The sequence below is a fragment of the Epinephelus fuscoguttatus genome, linkage group LG14 (genome assembly GCF_011397635.1).
Source record: "Epinephelus fuscoguttatus linkage group LG14, E.fuscoguttatus.final_Chr_v1".
NCBI classification, from domain to species: Eukaryota; Metazoa; Chordata; class Actinopteri; order Perciformes; family Serranidae; genus Epinephelus; species Epinephelus fuscoguttatus.
In genome coordinates, this window is record NC_064765.1 from 19,141,196 (window position 1) to 19,161,397 (window position 20,202).

A 20,202-nucleotide genomic window follows, 5' to 3' on the forward strand; every position below is an offset into this window, starting at 1 on the left:
ACAATGAATAAATGAAAGGCAGCGTTCTGAACAATATTTTCCATTTCCTCTGCCTTTTCATGTGTAATTTGCTGTTCACTTTGGAGCAGCATTTGAGTCCAGTTCCTGAACTGGCAGATCTGAACTTGTTGCCTCTTTTCTGTGTGTTTATCAGGTACAACAGCCAAGCATGTGGTGTTCCTGGCAGGAAACACGGCAAAGCATGGCCTCCGCTGCAAAGCCTGCAAGATGAGCCTCCACCACAAATGTGAGAACGGAGTGGGACAGCAACGTTGCATGGGCAAACTGGTAAGAGGCATGATACAGGATAATACATGACATGATGTAGACAGTGCATTCGTCTCTTCGCTGTCAGCAGTTTGGGAGATTCTGAGCTTATAATTACTGATGTCATTCTGATAGAAATCAAAACAGACATATTAGAAATTGGCTGTCTGACCGTTTCCCACCAGAATGTGCTTATTCAGAAATCACACTTTATGTGTGAGTGAGCTGGTACATCTGTGACCACCATCCATCCTCGTCATCGTCCTCATCATCGTTATATCATCACTCTGTCTGTCTGTGTGTTAGATAATAGTAATGCAGTCCAGTATTTACAAAAACGCTGACCTCCTCCTCACCTCCGTTAAGTTCTGCCGTGCAGCTGTCAATGTGAGCCATTAAATCGGGATCAATACAGTCACCCTGAAGCAGCTTCATAACCACTATCGAAGATGTCACACGTAACACTGTTATGATGTGTTTGGCATTCCAGTGTCTTTTTTAATATGTAAGTCGAGCCTTGTGAAATCAGGGGGTGTAAAATAATATTTGGAATAATTATCACATCATTTATTATTTAATTTCAGCTTTTATATTATGAACAGAGGCAATGAGATTGTGGAAGCTTTTCAGTATGACAAAATGGGAAAGTTGGCAATATTGATCAAAGATAATCATACTAAATAGATAATACTGTTGTCTTAATAAGCTTCTGTTGCTACCTAATGATTTCATTTAACTCTATCTCTGTATTTTAAGACAGCCATAAACACATACTGAACCCTTAAAAGGTGTGAACATTTTTTTAAACCTGAAGGCTTATTAACCCTTTCCAAAAAAAAAAGATTTGCAGATTGTAAAAGCTAGAAAGAAAACATTTATGTGATGATATTAAAGATCTAAAAGATTTCAGTCCCAATTGATTTGACAGCACCTGTGGTTACTGTTGTTATTAAGTTTAATACTACAAGTCACAGAGCTCTCCATTTAGTGCTTGTATAGGTCCTGTTTGTGCATGTGTGTGTTCAGACCTGTGTGTAATTGACAACAGAGTGAAAAAAATTGAATTTCCCCTCGGAGATTAATAAAGTATATAAAATTTTAAAAAAAAAATCACATTGGAAAAGAGCCTGCATCTGCACATTGCATTTTTGCATTTCCTGTGACTACTTCATAATAAAGGTCAACTTGTGTTTCACCAGTTTAACGCTTTTAATGTGAAGCTGCAGCAGTAGGAAATGTTCCCTTAGCATTAGCATTAACTTACAGTGGGCCAATCTAGTACACAACTGTGACTCAGTTGTAGAGGAAAACATAAAACACCAAGAATAGTTTATCAAATCCAAATCTTTACTTAGGAGGTCAGGGTTCAGACACGGGAAGGCAGAAAAGTCTATTCAAGGAAATCACACATAAAGCAAAGTCCATAAATCCAAACAGAGTCAAAAACTAAGGAATCAAACAGAAGGAAAAGGCTGGAAAGCATGAACATTACACACAGGGGGGTGGAACAAGACACAGGTGAAACACATGAGGTGATTAACAAAGGTGGGAAAACTCAGGAAGTAAAAGAAACACTAAACAGAATGAGAACACATTTCAAAATAAAACAGGAAGTGGACACATGAGTATAAACATGACAGAATATCACATTACAGCATTTTTTTCCCCGCAGATGTCACTCTCGCCACCCTGTCCATAGTACTGCAAATATATAAATATTGCAGTACTTTAATCAGTGGGCAATAGGCTCAGTCACCATTGTGGTACCTCACTCAGCGATAAATAGTGACTTAGCAGACATTTATGTAAATAAAAATCTTTGAGATTATTAAAGAAGTGACGTAATTTGCTTTTTTCTATAACTTAATATATTGTCTAAAGTCTAAGAAATGCATCTGTGAATTTCTGATCAGCAAATATATCCAGAAGATGCTTTAATTTAAGCGACTCCTGTGTTTCTCTGAAAATGAGCTCTAAATGGGAGCCATAGTAGAGGCATCAAGTTAAGGTAGAGCTGAATGGTTGATTTCAAATGTGTTTTCACGTTGACATGAAAAACTAGAGTAAAACTGCCTCATTGAGTAGTATTTATTTGATAATTTTTACAGTCAATAAGTCAGATTTTTAGTGCTATTACCTTGCACTGTATTAAATTCCAAGCCTTGTTAGTGTCATTATATGTAGTCTCTCCCCCAGCAACACACTCTCTGCTGGCCTGTCCTCAGTTTTGTGTGATGATGATGATAATAGAGAATGTGGGCTATTATGTGATTCACAATCATCATCTCCCCTCATCATCTGTGATCCTACGTTATAACTGGACCATTTGGTTTTTGGAGTCGGTCTGTTGGGGAGGGCTGAATGTTTTTACAGGGGAGGGTTCAGTTACACCAGCAAAAGCCAGCGCCAAGAAACATTTAGCGCTTCTCCTTCCATAGCAGTCCAGCAAACTGGCAGTCAGCACTGAACTCGGACTCTTTAGTCATTCGCACACATCCCACACTGAAGAGAAGGAGACTGTAACACTGTCAGGTCATATTATGTGTGATGTATTTCCTACCTTTTCTTACCTTGTTCCCCACAGTATTTGGCTACACTTAACTTGAGAAACTTTGGCTGGAATTACATGAGGAAATTTGGAATAAGCTGAGTTGAGAGAGAATAAAGTGCATAGATGTCATATGGAAATTATATGGAAGTTACAGTAAAGGCAGTCTTTCCCCGTTCCCGTTGTGACATCTTTCCACTAGATGTCTGAGGGATGAGGCCTAAAGATATGATCAGCTCTCAGGAGTGGAAAATGAGGTTGAGGGGTCAAGCATAAAAAGGGAAGTTTCCCCAGTGGAATACAGCTCTAAATTCAACTTACTCTAAACTTGGACACTTCTAGCCATGCTTGTTTCTCTTGGCTTGAGAACCCTTTAGCAAAGAAATCAAGTTACCTCATGCTCTGAGCCTTTATAAACCATGAAACCAGTATGCCACTATATATTTGTTAGGTTTCTGTACTTACTAAAACAGTGACAATGAATTCATGACAAATGTAGATTTGAAAAAAAAATGGTGGTATTTAACAAGCAGGCTTTTGTGGTTCAGCTGTTTGGTTATGTAACATGACTTCACCTTCAGCTTTGGCAACAGTCAGCTAAAAATATTATGTTTGTCAGAGGCTGTAATGGAAAAGTTATGTTTTCAGTGACGTGTTGTGAGTTACCTCAAGTCAAACATGCATTGGGCCTCATGCAGCAATATTCTCTTACATTTCTCTCATACTTTCTCCTGTTTTTGTTGAGAGAAAAAATAAGAGAAGTCGATGCACTCCAGATGCACTAAACATTCTTAACCATCCAAATCTGCTCTTACCCAGGTGTGTTGAACGATGAGTCCCACTTGATCATAAATTGGAGGCGCATGACAGATTGTTTGTTATTGGCATAAATACTGCATAAGGCCAGGTGTTGTGCCATGTGCAAATACTCTGGCACGTGCCCAAGAGTTTGAGAGATGCCAAACAAAAGGCTGTAAGAAGATGAAGAACTTGAGCAGGAGTGAAATTCACATATTGTTGAATAAAATTTAAAATAAACGGGATTTTCTGGTAGTCCGTAGGGGCTTCACAGGAAAGAAATGGCAAAGCATTTGTGATGCTGTAAATGCTGTGTCAGGAGAGGGACACACAATAAGTAGTATGTGAGCAATTCAGAAGCTGAATGCTGGCAAAATCATCCAACAGTTTTTATAGTTTGGTATTAATTAATAGTATTTCTCAGGCCCATGAATTTAATTATCCAATCATTATAATTACTCTCAAAGTGTCAACCTGAGTATCATGGTGTGGGCTGGATGTTTGATTTCCTTTTGGTTCAATATAATAATCTACATTAATCTATGTTAAAATTTTTATGATGTCTGGGAAGAGCCAAAATAAGAAATCATTGGTGAATCTCAGGTATCAATAGGTGCTAACAAAATGAGAACAAATTGTGGATACAAACAAAACTAAGAGAAACTTTGTTTGTATCTCGCTTCCTGCATGAGGCCCAACGTTTTCCTGTTTGAATGGTTGTGTATCTGCCAGCGAACAAATGCTGACCAGTCACTAAAAAAGCATTGATTTGGCCTCTCCTGACACACACAAATTTTTTTATCAAGAATATTTTTATTGAGTTTTAACAGGATTACACAAAGCATGTTTACAGCAGCTATTAAACTTAAAGCATATGTTTGATGGGGAACAAAGCTTCAAATCAAATCACAATCCTACCCATACCCTAACCCCTAATAACAGCTGGAATATCGTCAGTAGGACGGTCCTCCATCTCCTGAATAGTGAAAAATAAAATTGATAATGAGCTGAAAGTCAGGCTCAATATTGAAAGAGAGGAGGAGGGATGTCTATGTAAATGACGGGGTACTTTAGCAGAGTGTACACTGACAGAAAGCACCAAGAACAAGAAACAAACACACAATCTTCAGTTTAGCTGGCAACTCTGAAAGTACTTGAGAAAGGGCCCCCCAAACCTTTTGGATTTTTTTATTTGAGTTACTAATTGAGTATTGAATCTTTTCAAGATTAAGGCAGAACATAATGTCCTTCAGCCACTAGGCATGGGTGGGCAGGGCAGCATCCCTCCATCTGATTAAAACAGCCCGGACACACACAGTTTTTGTTTGAGCTCAGTCTTGGCAACTGTAGTCCAGTTGGAGTTTCTGGGAGTTCTTGGATCACATGATTAATTCTCAATACATGTCAGTTTATGTCTGCTTTAAACCAGGCTAACACTCTCAGTCTGTTACCAGTGAGAGCTGAGGAAATACTACTGTATATATTACACTAGATCTGCTGCAATGACACAATTGAGCTATAAGTAAAGTACGTACCATTATTTATGTACAGTATTAATAGCTACTAAAAGAATAACTTCAGTTTTTTTTTTTAACGTGGAGCCTATTTTCCCATGTTTTTGTGTTTAAGTGACTAATGGGAACAACGATTTTTTAAAGTGGTCTAGTATTGAGCGAGACCAGTGGCGAAACAGGCTGCAGTGTAATTGCTCGGGGCAATTGTGCACCATCAGTTTGCGTCCATTAAAAGTGGTTATTTTTGCCACTGACTGGCTCAGATTGTCTGTACAAGTGTCTGACCACATGATGGCAAATGGACCTTTTGGTTAAAGAGTAAAATCCTTTTTGTTTAACTAGAAACAGCGCCCAAATCGCTATTGCCAAAGTCATCTGACTCCATTTTATTTTTGTTTGTATAGAGCCAGTATATTTTCACATCTAACATGGTGAATGATTGGTTAAGGACAACCAAACCAGAGTTGGCAATTGTTGGTACAATGGAAAGATGAACCACAACAGCTTCTGTGAGTTTTATTTTGTTTCTGTGGACTTTGAATGAAGTGTGTTTTATGATGATAAAATTACTGTTTATTTAAATGGAGTCTGGTGGGTTTGGCGTTAGCGATATCAGGGCTGTTTCTGGTTAAACAAAAAGGATCTTGCTCTTTAACACAAAGGTCTGTCTCTGCAGGGATCCATTCCATAATGTCAGACAGTTGTGATGACAATCTGAGCCTGTATCACCATGATGAATAGGAATGTTTAAATAAATGCATAAATAAGTAAACATCCTGAACTCTTTTATGTGTGGATGGCTGCTAATCCTCAAATTCAAAAATCATGAAAAGGACAGCTCACTAATTTAATTATTTATTCATGCACAGATGTTTCAGGCAGACGTCATTCCTTAGTGTGCAACAGTGGAGTTTTGTCCTCTTCACAGCGTTTGTTCAATAGAAACAAGCATGTTGTGTGAATTTAAGACACATAATAAAGGCCTCCATGACTTTTTCTCAGATCTCCCTAAATCTAACCATGTCTACAATCACTGCTGTCACAACATCAGTGGAGTAAATGAAGTTTCAGACAGCAACAGCAAATCGCATCTTATGTTTATAGACAGATGGGCTCCCAATAAGTGGTCCTCTTTTAACCTTTTCCTTAATGATTTTGCCCCTGAAAGTCTGACATCTCAGTTCTCGAAATAAGCCTGAAGAGCTCAAGGGTTACTTATTTTAGCCATCTCATCATGAGAAGTGTCAAATGAAGAAATTATTCACAACTGATTAGCGTTGCAGATTTCACCACCTGCCACTTGAACACATGAAATGTAAACAAACAGGGAAAAAGTGCAGTCCTCCAAGTCTGATCCTGACATCCAGTAAAGAAAATGGATGAATGTTTGTCTAGGATGACTTCCAGAAATCAAAAACAGAGGAATAATGCTGAAAACGTGGAACTATACATTAATCATTACTGAGTGTGCTGCAGTTGACTTTGTGTCTGAGGAGAATTTTAATCTTGTGTCGTTCTTCTTTACTTAAAAAGGATTTGAAACTGATGGGGAAGTATTGATTGGACAGGACTCAGGTAGGTAATGGATATATAAATGATAAATGTTTGAGGGCCTTGAGAGATGGGAGGAGGACATGACGGGCAGATAAATCAAGACCATGACTTTAAGACAGTTTTTTCTGGTCAGATTCATGGCTGCGGACCACCTGACATCGGACACATTTTCGTCTCCTACGTGTTCAGCTCTGTTTGTAACAAAACAGTTATGTATTCATGAAGGTCATCCACAACTGTAGTCTTTAATAGTTTAATGTATTTATGCTGGTGGACTGGTGACATGATGTTTTTGGGATGTCCGTCCACCTGTCCCATTCCCGGGAGCGTGATATCTCAGGAACGCTTTGAGGGAATATCTTCAACTTTGGCACAAATGTCCACGAGAGAATGAACTGATTAGATTTTTATGGTCAAAGGTCAAGGTCACTTTCACTTCCCATATGTCCCATTCTCATCAATGCGATATCTCAGGAGTGCCACATGAGAATTTCTTTAACTTTGCCACAAATTTCCCACGGTAACAAGGATGAACTAATTATGCTTGATTTAAACTTCTGTGAAAAAAGCTTGCACAGAGCTGCTGCAGAGCCACAGAGATGGTTTGCAGGGCTCACAGAATGCTGCAGTGACTTGCTGCACGTCTCCTAAAAAATGGGACTACACGCCAGGCATAGCAGACGCCGCAGAAGTTAGATTGGACATCAGGGCTGGGTCTGTTTCAACGACAAACACAACAAGCATGGACCAGTCTGAAGAAAAGCTAGTGATGCAAGTTAGAAGATATAGCCACTTGTTTGATCCTTCTTTTAAAGATTATAAAAAAAAAGTAAATATAAGTCACAATTTCTGGAAAGAGATTGCTAAAGAGCTGCAGAGTAATGTTGAAGAATGTACCCGAAAATGGAAGCCTCTGAGAGACATATTTGTAAGAATGGTAACAAAAGATAGCAAAAAGCAGCAGGAGTGCAGGGGAGAGAAGATACCAGCCTTTTAATTCTACCTCTCATAAAACACAGGGAAACTGAGGGAAATTACAATAGAGGTAAGTTACGCAAACTTCAAAAGCATGTCCCAACATACATGTGGGACATTGGTTGCTATGCACAATCCATCTCAGTACTATATTCGATATGCTTGGCGAACATGAGAGGTGCCTGTACCAGCCTATGCTGAAAGCAAGTGCACAGTCGCAAAAGTATAAGTTAGACTTAAGCATTTGGAGGTCAAAGATAAAGGTCACTGTGACTGTGATCAACCAACAAAACACAATTTTAGTCATAATTTAAAAAATTCATACGCTAACTATGACAGCTTTTCAACCAAATGTCGACTAGGATAATATAATTTAAGTAATGACATTTCATTTGTAAAAGGTCAAAGGTCAACTTCACTGTGACGTCCAAAAAACACTTTTCCAGCCATTATTCAACGTCATAACTCAGAGACAGAAGGGGAGACATTTGGTCAGATACCGAATTAGTGACACTAATCTTTGGTGTCCACGTTGAAACTGTGCTGATTGTATAGATCCTCTGAGTTGTCGGGTTGAAGACATGTGTGAAGCATCCACGTTTTAGAATTTGTAGCTTCTTTGCAGCAACATCCATGTTTGAAGCATTGTCTGCTGTCATTGCTACAACTTTGTGTTCTGTCCTGGTCCTCTGATACTCCATAAGGTTTGCGAATAGTGAGCTTCTGTGACTGCTGTTGTGCCATGTGATGAAGCTTTCTATCAGTCCTCTGTAGTCCTCTAAGTGAAGACAGCATGTTTCTCCCTGGAGGTTATTCTCTGGAATCATACCTGTCAATATGGTGATAATTTCCATTTCGCAAAAAAAAACAACAACTCTTAATGCCTTTTATTAAATTCCTTCAGAGTCCTCACTACATGACGAGTCTGGACAGACATGAATGTAATCCGAAACTTGACTGGTTGGCAAAGGCACACAACCGTGAGGCGGTGATTCTAGTTTCATTTGAATAATAATGTGCTGAGAGTTATTTAAATTGAGTGGAACTAATGTTGCACCTCAGCTGCGGGGAAGTGCAGTTCCGAGTGTGGACCGGGCCTGACGACATTTTGTAAACAACAACAGCCGCTTCAGCATCTGTGTTCCACCCCACCTTCTCTAACTCTAACCCGGTCTTGTCATTGTTTTTCATGTCGACGCCTTTTTCGGGGCTGTTAGTCAGTGTGTTTTTCATTACATTGCTGCCATTACGTTGCTATGAACACAGTTCCCACCACTCCTAATAAACAGATTCTGTCGGTGCTGATTGATGTCGCCAGATGCTGGGTTCTGGTAAAATTAAGGTTTGAGCTCTTCACATCTTAATGAGTTAAGAAAGAAGGACGTACTTTGCAAGATGTGTTTACAGGCTGCAGGTGGCTCAGTGCTTATCAATATGTCACTGGTATAATAGGTAAAGTATGAATTATTTGCATTGCTGCAAGATGCATAATATTTTATATTTATTTTTAAAATGATTAGTTATTTATGAAAAGTTATTTAAAGGTACCATTTTTAAATTAGTGAAATGTGTCATTCACTCAATAAGTGATTATTATTATTTTATTTTAACCTCTAATAGTTATTACAAAAAAATGTGACACACTATCAAAACTAAAAGACATGTTTATATACAGTAAATATTGACTCATCCTAAAAGTGACGTATTACTTATTGGCCTTAAATTGCCACATAATTGTCAATTAAATGACAAAATATGCTTTTAAACTGAACCCTGCAAATGTGAAAAAAATATTATTTCAGTTCCCTATCACTACTAAACAGGTTTGTGATATATTAATTAAAATTAGTTCTTTATTTCTGTCTATTTTTTACAAAGTTACATGATGCATTGTTTTGTATTTCTTATTATTTTATCTATACTTTTATTTATTTTTGTACACAGCCTATTGCCTGTTTTTATTTAGTACGCTATGGACCTTTCTCTGTGTCCTTGATAAAGTCATTATTATAATTATAGTCATAAATTCAAATGGATTGTTACTCATGTAGTTCATTATTAATTAATGACTCAGAACTGTTTTTCCCTTTCTTCCATCAAATTGTGCAATTGATGAGGAATGGTGCTTTTTTTTTTTTTGGCATAATGTTTGGGTATGTCAACACTCCAGCGCTCATTGTGTACTTGTTCTTCATTCATACAGATCACTCGGCCATGAAAATGAGGGCTGTGCACATTCATACACAGCACACTGCTGCAAATTAGACTGTTCCATTGTGTACATTTATCTTAAAATTTAATTAGAGTTCTGTTTCAGGTATTTATCAGACACTGTCCTGTCTACGCTGTCAGCAGTGCGAAATCAAGTTATTGTAATTCATCCAGTCAGTGATGTCCGACATCCACTGTGGCAGAACTTTATCTCTGTCAGCTGTGCTCAGAAACATCCGACTGAACAGAGTTTCGTGCAGTATTTCAGCGCCAGGGTGCTGTGTTGCCTGTGGTGCTGCATATTGATTTATCTCTAATGTGTGTGTCCCTTCTCTCTCTTTTCCCCCTCTCTGTCTTTCAGCCAAAAGGCTTTCGGCGGTACTACAGCTCTCCATTACTGATCCAGGAACAGTATGGCTGCATCAAAGAAGTCATGCCCATCGGTGAGCAGCTTAAATCTCCATAAGAATTGCACTCGTGTGTAGGAAGCGAAAACTTTGCTCTGCTCCTCCAGAACCTCTTTTCCACTTGAGCTGTTTTATAAGATTTGCCAACCTGGTTTTATAGTATTGTGAATCACCACATGGCTATCCTGCAAGCGTAACATTTGTTTGCTATCAGCTTTTCTCATGTCCTGTTCTTTTCCAAAGCTTGTGGCAACAAGGTGGACCCTGTGTATGAGGCCTTGAGGTTTGGGACGTCACTTGCACAAAAAGCCAAGAGGGCCAGTGGCTCTGAGTCTCCACACAGAAACTCAGTAAGAAAAGGATCATTTTTATGTTGGATAGTGTTTGCTTTTACCCTGTCAACACAAAATACTGCTCGCTGGAACTTTATCTGTCCTATTTCCTATCTCAGGTCTGCTCTTCATTAAGCTTCAATGTACATACAGGTTATCACAGTTCAGTTTATGTATTATACTTGTTATGTTTTGTCCCACTGCAACAGAAACACTGTAGCTGATGGTCTAAATAGATACTGACACTGCAGGGCTGTAAACACTACCAATAAAGGCAGTCTGGACCAAGCAGTGATGGAGGGAGATGTCCGTGCAAACGCTCATGTTACAGCTCTGAAGATGAACCCGACCGATTGTTCTGTACAGCCACACTCTCAAGCCTCCTCTCCACCTCTGTGTGTCATGCAGAGGGAAATCTGTTTTTCGTAGCGTATCACTTTTAATGTAAGCTAAACTGTATATGCAGCCTGGATACGCGTCTCCGTGTGACGACATCTGAAAGCTGTTGGGTTCAGGCCATCCTGTCCTGTCCTGTGCAGCTGTTAGTGAATGGGCGGTGGAGGCTCACAGAGACAATGTGATCTCAACAGGGGTTATGATAATAGTTTCCAAATGCAGAGTTAGACACAGCATGTTTGCTACACTACAGTCTTCTCCAAAATATTGGGTTAGACTGGGAGAGTGGATGCATTTTAACTAGTTGTTGGTTCAGAAACTGAAGTATCTATCTATCTATCTATCTATCTATCTATCTATCTATCTATCTATCTGACAGTATGTTTTGTCTCCCCTCTCTGACCTCTGCAGACGAGTGACTTGGATAAGGTTCCAGAGGAAGTGGTCGCTCACAGCAGTAGACAGGAGCTGTCGAGAAAACACAGCGATGACGGTGAGTATCTGTTGCGGTACGCTGTGTGCATCTGGATTACAGCCATGTAGTGACAAAGGGAAAAAACACACAGTTATTGCTCTTGCCACAAGGGAAGGTTGCAACATCAAATTCTCCTCCTGTGAACCATCAAATAAGCTTCTTTGCTGTTTTTTCACTGAACTGAACTCGCTCTTTTTGCTGTTTGCTGACTCTGACCCAGCTACAGAAAACCCTGTAGACCTAAAGAAACATTTAGACCTCTCTTTTTTATCACCTGCATTGTGTGTGGCTCTTGATTTAGTGGTGACAGGGTACTTTCGGCTGCACAATAGTCTCTGTAGTGAAGGGCAAGGCATTGACCCTTAGCAATCTGGAACATTCACTCTGAGCAGTGAAGGCAGAGCGACAAGGAGAATGGTGAAGCACACCCAGGTAGTCCCTGGCATTGGAAAATGTTATTTGGAGCATGGCTACAATGCTGCTGAACAATTTCCTTTAGAGAATAGCATCTGACCCAACAAAAGAAGAAGATAATACGCTCTTAGCCTGGGCCATGTGTCAGCCATGACACTATTCCAGTTTATTCATAGTGCCTGGGTTAATGGAAAAAAGACTGAGGTCAATGGTGGAGATATTTGTGAAGTAGAAGTTGTTTCTGGTGACAACTTTGATTGAGTGCCATCAGGCCAATTTTTCCAATTGCAGCCAAGATGTCTCATAATTAAACCAGTTAAATGGTTTGAAATTTGCCCTTTTGTCTTCGCATTAATTACTCATGGGACCAAATGTGGAATTTGTGCCACTTTTCTGGCAATATTCTAAAAGTAGCAAAGATATAATAAATTGTGTCCAACATATAATCTGCTAAACATTGCAGATTTTAGGGGCCACAAGCAAGGCTTTATCAGAGTGGTTGTTGATTCAATTAATTGTTTCTTTGTTTTTTCTTTGCAGTTTTCACAGTCATTGAGAACGGGACAGAGCATTACCTGCAGCCAGAGAGAAAACCTAATGATTCACAGGTAAGAAACAAATCTCCAGGGAGGGGTTTGCATGTTCTCCCTGTGTCAGCATCAGTTTTCTCCAGGTACTCCAGCTTCCTCCCACAGTCCAAAGACATACAGGTTAATTAATTGGTAACTCTAAATTTGCCCGTAGGTGTGAATGTGAATGTGAATGGTTGTCTGTCTCTATGTGTCAGCCCTGTGATAGTCTGGCAACCTTTCCAGGGTGTACCCTGCCTCTCGCCCAGTATCAGCTGGGATAGGCTCCAGCCCCCCTGCGACCTCCAACAGGACAAGTGGTTACAGAAAATGAATGAATGAATGAAACAAATCCATCTGATTGTTTGACATAATTCATATCTGATGCTGACAAGTGTGTATGGATGAGGACAGTATTGATATCTAAGCAGTACTGCTCTTCTAACATACACCTGCATTTTAGCATTGTCCACAAATCAGACTGAACTGAATTTAGAGGAAGTACGAATGATTCAAAGTCATCTTTGCTTCCTTACACTGCCTATATTAACTAGGTTTTTTTAGAATATTTTTTAATAGTTTGCAAGTACTGTAATAGGCTGATTACAGTAAAGGCCTTCTATATTCACTGGCCTCTTTTGACAAAAAAAATCCAGTCCCTGTAAATTTTAAAAGCACGGACACATGTTAATTGACAATTGTTAGATGGAAATTTCCAAATGTGTTTTTAAGGGCAGAGCAACAGTTTTTTGTCTGTAACCTTTATCAGTTATTACAGCAGCTGTAGAAAAGGTTGCACAACAAGATTGTCCCACAAAACTTCATGTGAGCCTTCAATTATGTCAGATTTTAAGGTAAATAGTTTTCACAGACAAAGACCATTTGCTGCCTTGTGTAAGTAAAAAAGGTTTTTGACATGATTATAAACCGGTACCGGGACCCAATAAGGGCTGCCTAGGGCAAGTAAATCTGGCCCTATCTTGCCTCATTGGTCAAGTGGTAAATAAGGATTAAACACATAGTTTTATCTGGATCTGATGATGGAAGTAGCTAAGGAGTGAGCCAACTGGCTTCCTTCTCATTTCTGTTTGGAGTGGCACATGCACAGTACGGATCAGGCACTCGTGAGAAAATGGTGGCGTGTAAAGACAAAGTTTATGAGCTTAAGTGTAAGCGAGCATTTCAATTATCCTGGAAACAAGAGTTTAGTTGGGTGGCATTAGAGGATGTGGATAAAACTCCAACTATGTATGGTGCAGTTTGCTGCAAGCTTGAGAGCAAGGCTGATAAAATAAGGATGTTTTTCATGACAATAACTTTTGTCTTTGATAGCTGCCAGTAAACACAACAGTTTGTATAGGAGCAAGTAAAAATTGACTGCAGGCAAGTAGATTCTGCACAGTTGGGAGGAGTAAGAAAACTGAATGATCTGAATGTACTATTTCAGAGGAATGGAAAACTTAAACTGTCTTGTCAGCAATTTTTGAGTTTCACTTTTCACAGTGATTGTTATTCTGCAGCTCACTTACAGTCTTGTGTTATCAGTGCAGTTTGAAAACCTCTGAGAAAAGACTTTGTCCACTGACCAGTGCCTGAACTCTTCGTGGCCAGTCTGAAAACTGATACCCAGCCAGTCTGTTCTGGGCCCATTAAGCATGTTGCACTTTGCCCCTCGCCTCCGTCGTCACTGCTGAATTTCCCAGGACTCAGAGGGAAAACTTCTCTTCCTGCTGCAACAAATCATAACCCAGCTGACACAAACACTGGCCTGCACTGATAGAGAGAGGCCTTGACCTTACGTAATGTTTGGATCTGCAGCTCTGGAATCGGAGCTTCTGTCTTTATCCTCTACAGTGTCGATGCAGTGCTGATGGTGCAAAATTCATGCTAGTGAGAGAAAAAGGTTAAACCTCTGTGAATATCTCGGTACCTCCAGCAGAGTGTCGATGAATATTTTATGGGCAGATTTCAAAACTGCTCTCCTTCTTTTCTGTCTTCCATGATGGGGTTTGTGGGAGACGTGCTTTCAGTATCAATGTTCTTTGTACATATTTTCTATGAGCAGCAATCTATTCTGTTTACTTTTATAGTTTAACATGTTTATCTCTGTTGTCAACAGTGGAAAAAGACCACAGATACTTGGACAAACACAAAAATGAACAAATAACCATACAAGGCAAAAAATACAGACATGTACACACACACATAAACACACACACACACACACACACCTATCCCCTGCAATACAATCTAGCAGTCCAGCCGGTCATTTCAGGGGAAGAGACTTGAAGTGCATTGTACTGTGTTATCAGGCTGGACCGAGCACAGCTGGCAGGGGGCTGTTTGTCTGTCAGCCGACAGGTCCATTAGCTCAGGCTGGCGGACGGACAGATGGAGGCTCTGCAGGGTAATGAGCAGAGAAAAACGCTCGAAAACTGCTTCTTCTCCGCCAGAGAAGAAGCCTCCAATTTGAGATGGGAGGCTCACACGCACAAATGGAGCACACGCTGTCACACACAGGATCCCCATCTGTTCGCACTTTCCAGGTTTAGTGTTAAACTACCCGAGATCAATTGACAGTAAAATAGTCTGGCTAATGCCGTGCTCTCTTTATGGTTGGATTCTCTGTTATGAGAAGTTTGATTTTATTCTAGGTGGTACTCTTTTTGTTTGGCTGTTCTTTTCAGGCAGCTGCTGTGCATCCAAAGTAACTGTTGTCCTTTTGTTCTTCCTGGAAGATAAAGATGTGTCACCGCCAGAAGCCAAATGGCTGTCACTGGAATAAAGATCTATTAATTTAGCTCTTAAAGCTGCATGAATCAACATTTTTACACAATAGATCAAATGAGTGTGTGCAGCAACAAGTTCAGCATACACATTGAAGCATTTAGCTGCTGTAGTAGACCTGGGCATCATCTATTATCTTCATGCCTTCATACCTGCATGACATGTCACTGGGGTTTACAGTAAATGATGGTATTCATGTGAAAACCAAAAAACAGAGCAGCTGGCCTGCTTTTTACTCGTCCTATAATGTTACCCCCACCACTCACAGTTGCTGTGTATCTCACCTTAGCCGCCTGTTCCACCACTTGAGACGAGAGCTGTGATCAAGCCCAAAAAAATCTGTTCCTACTCTACATAAACCCACATACTTTCTGTCCAAGCCCGAACCGTGGCAGCAGTTTTTAGCCAGAGCCAGATAAAAGCCAGAATTTCCACTGAAAAGAAATATGTACATTATTAATATTAAAACATTTGTTACAAGTTAAAGTCATCTCAAGTCTTTTCAGTGTGGAAACAGATGTATGTGACCAACTCAGACATGCACTTTCTGCTACTGAATGTTCGGCTCAGTCCAAAAACTGTCATGTATACTGCCATATATATCAAATAGGGATTATATAACATTTCCCCTCATTCATGAGAGACAGGAGTACATTGCATTACACAGACTATAAGATCTGCATTTAAAATCAAAGGAACCAAACTACGGGAAATTGGAGCGAACCCGAGCCGATTCAAGCCCAGGGGAAATTACAACCCTAACCCAGGCCAAACCCATCAGGTCGGGTCAGGTCTGGGCAGAGAATCAAAGCCTACTAAAGCAAGATATATTTCTCAGGAGTTGTTGGAGCAAGAGAGAGAGGGAGAGGTACATACGATCGCCAGCTGGCCAGAAACATCCTCCAGATTCAAGTTAATATTAGTCTCTGTTTGCTAGACATGTAAATAGGAAACTGTTGACTAACAGGTTTACCATAAAAAGTTTATAAGGTGATAATATGTCAAAGTTGTGTTCACAGGTCGTTTTACAGCCCTGAGTGGTCAGGAATGCACACTGCTCTTTTTTTCCCCTCACCACATTGTCCCTCACTTCAAATACTGCCGTCTTTTCTGATAACTTAGTTATAGAGGAGGCTGCTATCTCGACCCGCCCGACCTCTCATCCAGTGTTCAGGCTCCCCTAGCGTCAAGAGTCTCTCAAGGCCAGCGAGCGGCTCTTAGTTAGCTGCAATGGATTGCCACCACTTGATGTTGTTGTTTTCACCCAGAGGCCACAGAGGCAGTTTGCCTTGTGGCTGCAGCTAACTCAAGTCATCCATCAGGCACATTGCCCGTCCTCGTGGATGATGCTCGGGGAGCCACAAAAGACCAGAAACACTTCTCTTCATTAACTATACAGTGCCTCCAAGATGGCAAATTCTCCTGCTTTTTTTTTTTTTCAAAAACAGCCTCAAGTGTGTCTTAAAAAGTGATTCTCATAGCTTTTGGCAAAATTTCCCCCCAGGCATTATACACAAATGGAACAAGTTATCATTTGGAGAGATTTCAAGGACACAGCAGGCATTATTCAGATACTCAAGGTATCGGTGATGAAACAAGAAAACACCCACCCGTTTGCTAAGCAGGTGTGAACAGCGTCAGAATGGCGGCACATCTCCCTGCTAATTGTGCTAACACTTCTCCGACAACTTCCTCTCCACCCACAGCCCTGTCCTGTTTAAACTTCCTGAGCGTTCATGAAAATCTGATCCCGCTTCTCCCACTCGTGTTGACGGTGGATTAAAAGGAACAGATTGCAGAACAACTTAATCGGCTCCCCGGTCTATCAGTGTTCTGTAAACAAGGGCTTCTCCTGCCGACGTGAATGCCAAAAGACTATTTTAAGATACGGCTGTGAGAAAAGTGACAATGGAGAATATGGTGCTGTATTGTGTTTGTGCGACTATGAGCTTGGTTTAACTTAACTTCCTCTTTCCGGAGACTTCTTAAAAATCTGTGTGTTTCTGTGTGTGTCTGTTTTCTAGTTGGAGCAGAGCCAGCTACAGAAAGATGTCCTCAAGCTCAACACATATGTGGCCTTGTTCAGCTTCACGCCTCAAGACAGCCATGACCTGGAGATGAAGTCAGTTTACACATAAACACATCACTGTAATCAAGAAATGCCACTATAACACTCACTGTCATTACTGTTGCTACACCCACACTAATACGTTTTAGGTTTAAAAAGCATAACTAGTGCTACATTTACGCCCAGCTACCACACTTACCCATCATTTTGGAAATAATGAAACAGACCTTTTAGTTTGAAAAGTCCAGGCTTGTGTGTTTTAGTCTGGATGGGTGGAAAGGGAGACGTTTAGAAATGATGACACAGACACCCAAGTTTGCTTGCTGATGCGGTTTTATCAGTCAAAATATTATAACTTGGTCTACATAACTTTTATGAATTTATCCTTCTTGTGTGGGTACTGCCATTGCTTCCTCCGGCAATGGGTAATGCTCCTGATACTGGTCTTATATGTTGCAGTGTTAGCTCTGCAACAACTCCCAGTCTATGGCTGTTTTCTCATATAAACTCCCGGCTATGTCCAGAAAATCAGGTCAAGACGTTGTCCTGAGTTTACTTTTCATATATGTAGTACACAACAGGATGCTGGTTTTGGGCGAGGATGGAGCGTACAGGAGGCAGGACATGACACAGATTACTCTGCGGTTTCATAGCTGATTTGTAATTTGGTCATAAACTACAAGTCTCTTGCCATTCCTTGACTTTGTCTGACGATTCAGCCTTTACTGACATTTGAACATTCTCATTGATGTCTTCATGTAAATGACCCCTCTTCTTCCCCCTTGGATGTTTGGTTTCTTCCTATTTCGCACGATCCCCATTATAGAAATATAATCAAGAGGCCCAGTCATTCTTTGTGAATTTTATTTACACATTGGCTTAGTCGGACATTACGTAGACTTGTACTCGGGAGCTGGTCAGATATAGTCACGTTTAATGTCCGATCCAACTGATTCAGACATTTGCGTTCTCACATGTAGCTCCTCTGGGTAATGTCTAGAAAATTTGCATCTGCAGTGCATGTGTAAAAGGGATTTTATGTTTTCCACAATCTTCACCACCTTATTATCATATGTTGCTGTCATTAACAGTTTTACCTCATCATCGCTCCAAGCAAAGAAATCTCTGGTTTTATCTTTTACCATCTCCGTAGTATCTTCTGAAACTAAGCAACCAACTGCAAGTAGACAATCTTCCTCCTGTTTACAGGAAAAAGGTATACACATACTCGATGTATGTCAATTATTATGTGATATGCGTTTTCAGTATGGATGGAGATTAATTCTGAAATGGTGCTTAAACCATCGAAGGCATGGAGATTGTTTTCATTTTAAACAGCATTACTGTGGATGTTGCCTGAGTCAGCGATGTGATTGACTGTGACATGCTCACAGTGGTCTCTTTTGATACATTTTTTGCTGTTCAACAAAAGAAAAGAGAAGGCAAAGTAAACAAAGAGGCCGAGACACAATTCAAGCTCACTGTGAAATTTAATGAAATTTAATACAGACACTCTGAAGAAGATTGATTGAATTCAGCGCTGACTTATACATTCACACACATGCATCCCCAAAGGTCACCTGCAGGGTTGGATGTAAAATACAACAAGGTCATGCTGCTTATTTCACCTTTAAGCAAACAAATCTGTACCAGGAGGCAAACAAATCTGTGCTGGGCGGGTATCATCTTACTTCTAGTTGCGCTGTACTACTGATTGCATATACACACACAGCATCAGTGACAGAGAAACAGATTCTCTGTGTGACTGGTTTATGAGATTCATTCAATTGACTCCTGTTGCCTTTCGTTGCATTGACAAACTTAATGTATGTTGCACCTGCTGATTGCATTTGCTCTAAACTTGACATAAAATTAACTAATAATGGGCAGATGAATCGATAACGAAAATAATTGTTAAATGCATCCCTACTCAGCAGCTCAAATATGGGCATGTGAGTCTGCAAATACTAGTCTCGCTCACCAGACCTTTCTCAAGAAAAGAAAAGTCTGGCTGTGCCGACTCTCACTTTAAGATTGGAGAAAAAAAACGTCCTGGCTTTTTTTTTATTTCTTTCAACCAATCACAATCATTCTTGGCGGTGCCACAGCAACGGTACGCTTGCAAAAATAGGTTTTGGTGTAACACGCCCACAAAAATATCGCCTACAGGACGTGAACCATGGCAGAAAAATGGCTACATCCCCGCAAAATCAAACACCACAAAAGTTGCTACACAACCGGAGGTGGTAGGGCGGGACTTCAGCAGGTGGCTCGTTCCGCCCAATGAGAGGCTGATCCATGCAGCAAACTTCCGTCCACTCAGACTAGCAAATACAAACAAATACCAGTGAAATGCAATCAAAGTGTACTTTATGCTCGCATACAGTCACATGTACACAATGTGTTTAATAGTACATTTGGAAACATGAAAGCAATCTGTCGAAGAGCTGTCTGCTAGTTGTCTATATTCATCTGCTTTTTAGTGGCAGGAAGTTCTGTTAATTAGTGCTTCTGGGTTTTATCTTATATAACTGCTGCACTGAGAGCACTAGAAGTCAAAATTACAGGAAATTTACAAAAGGAACTAATTAGCATCCTCTTTGTAGCAAATGGTCCTGAAAGATTTATTTCCCTCGAGTGGCCTCAATAATAATACCTGTGTGTGTGTGTTTGTGTGTGTGTGTGTGTGCCGTGATGGTTTATTATTATCAGTTAATCTCATGTCTTTTTGGATTTATCCTGAAAGAAACACACAGTCTTTAGAAAGTCCATTTAGAAGTCCTTTTATAGCTCCCATAAGACGTAGACAGTCTACCAGGGGCTGAGAGGGGACATATTATTTTTGAATTCTGGTTAAAAAAAACCATTTTATTTTGGTTAAAAGGAT

General features: G+C 40.1%; 1 protein-coding gene across 2 annotated transcripts in view; it reads left to right on the forward strand.

The window, feature by feature from the left end:
- stac (SH3 and cysteine rich domain) overlaps positions 1 to 20,202 on the forward strand; it is a 44,773-nt gene that overhangs the window by 14,110 nt on the left and 10,461 nt on the right. For both annotated transcript variants that reach the window (XM_049596511.1, XM_049596512.1), the window contains 6 exons: positions 155 to 288; positions 10,229 to 10,310; positions 10,518 to 10,624; positions 11,414 to 11,495; positions 12,432 to 12,499; positions 17,272 to 17,369. In XM_049596511.1, the coding sequence (XP_049452468.1) occupies positions 155 to 288; positions 10,229 to 10,310; positions 10,518 to 10,624; positions 11,414 to 11,495; positions 12,432 to 12,499; positions 17,272 to 17,369 (571 nt within the window). The remainder of the gene's footprint in view (positions 1 to 154; positions 289 to 10,228; positions 10,311 to 10,517; positions 10,625 to 11,413; positions 11,496 to 12,431; positions 12,500 to 17,271; positions 17,370 to 20,202) is intronic.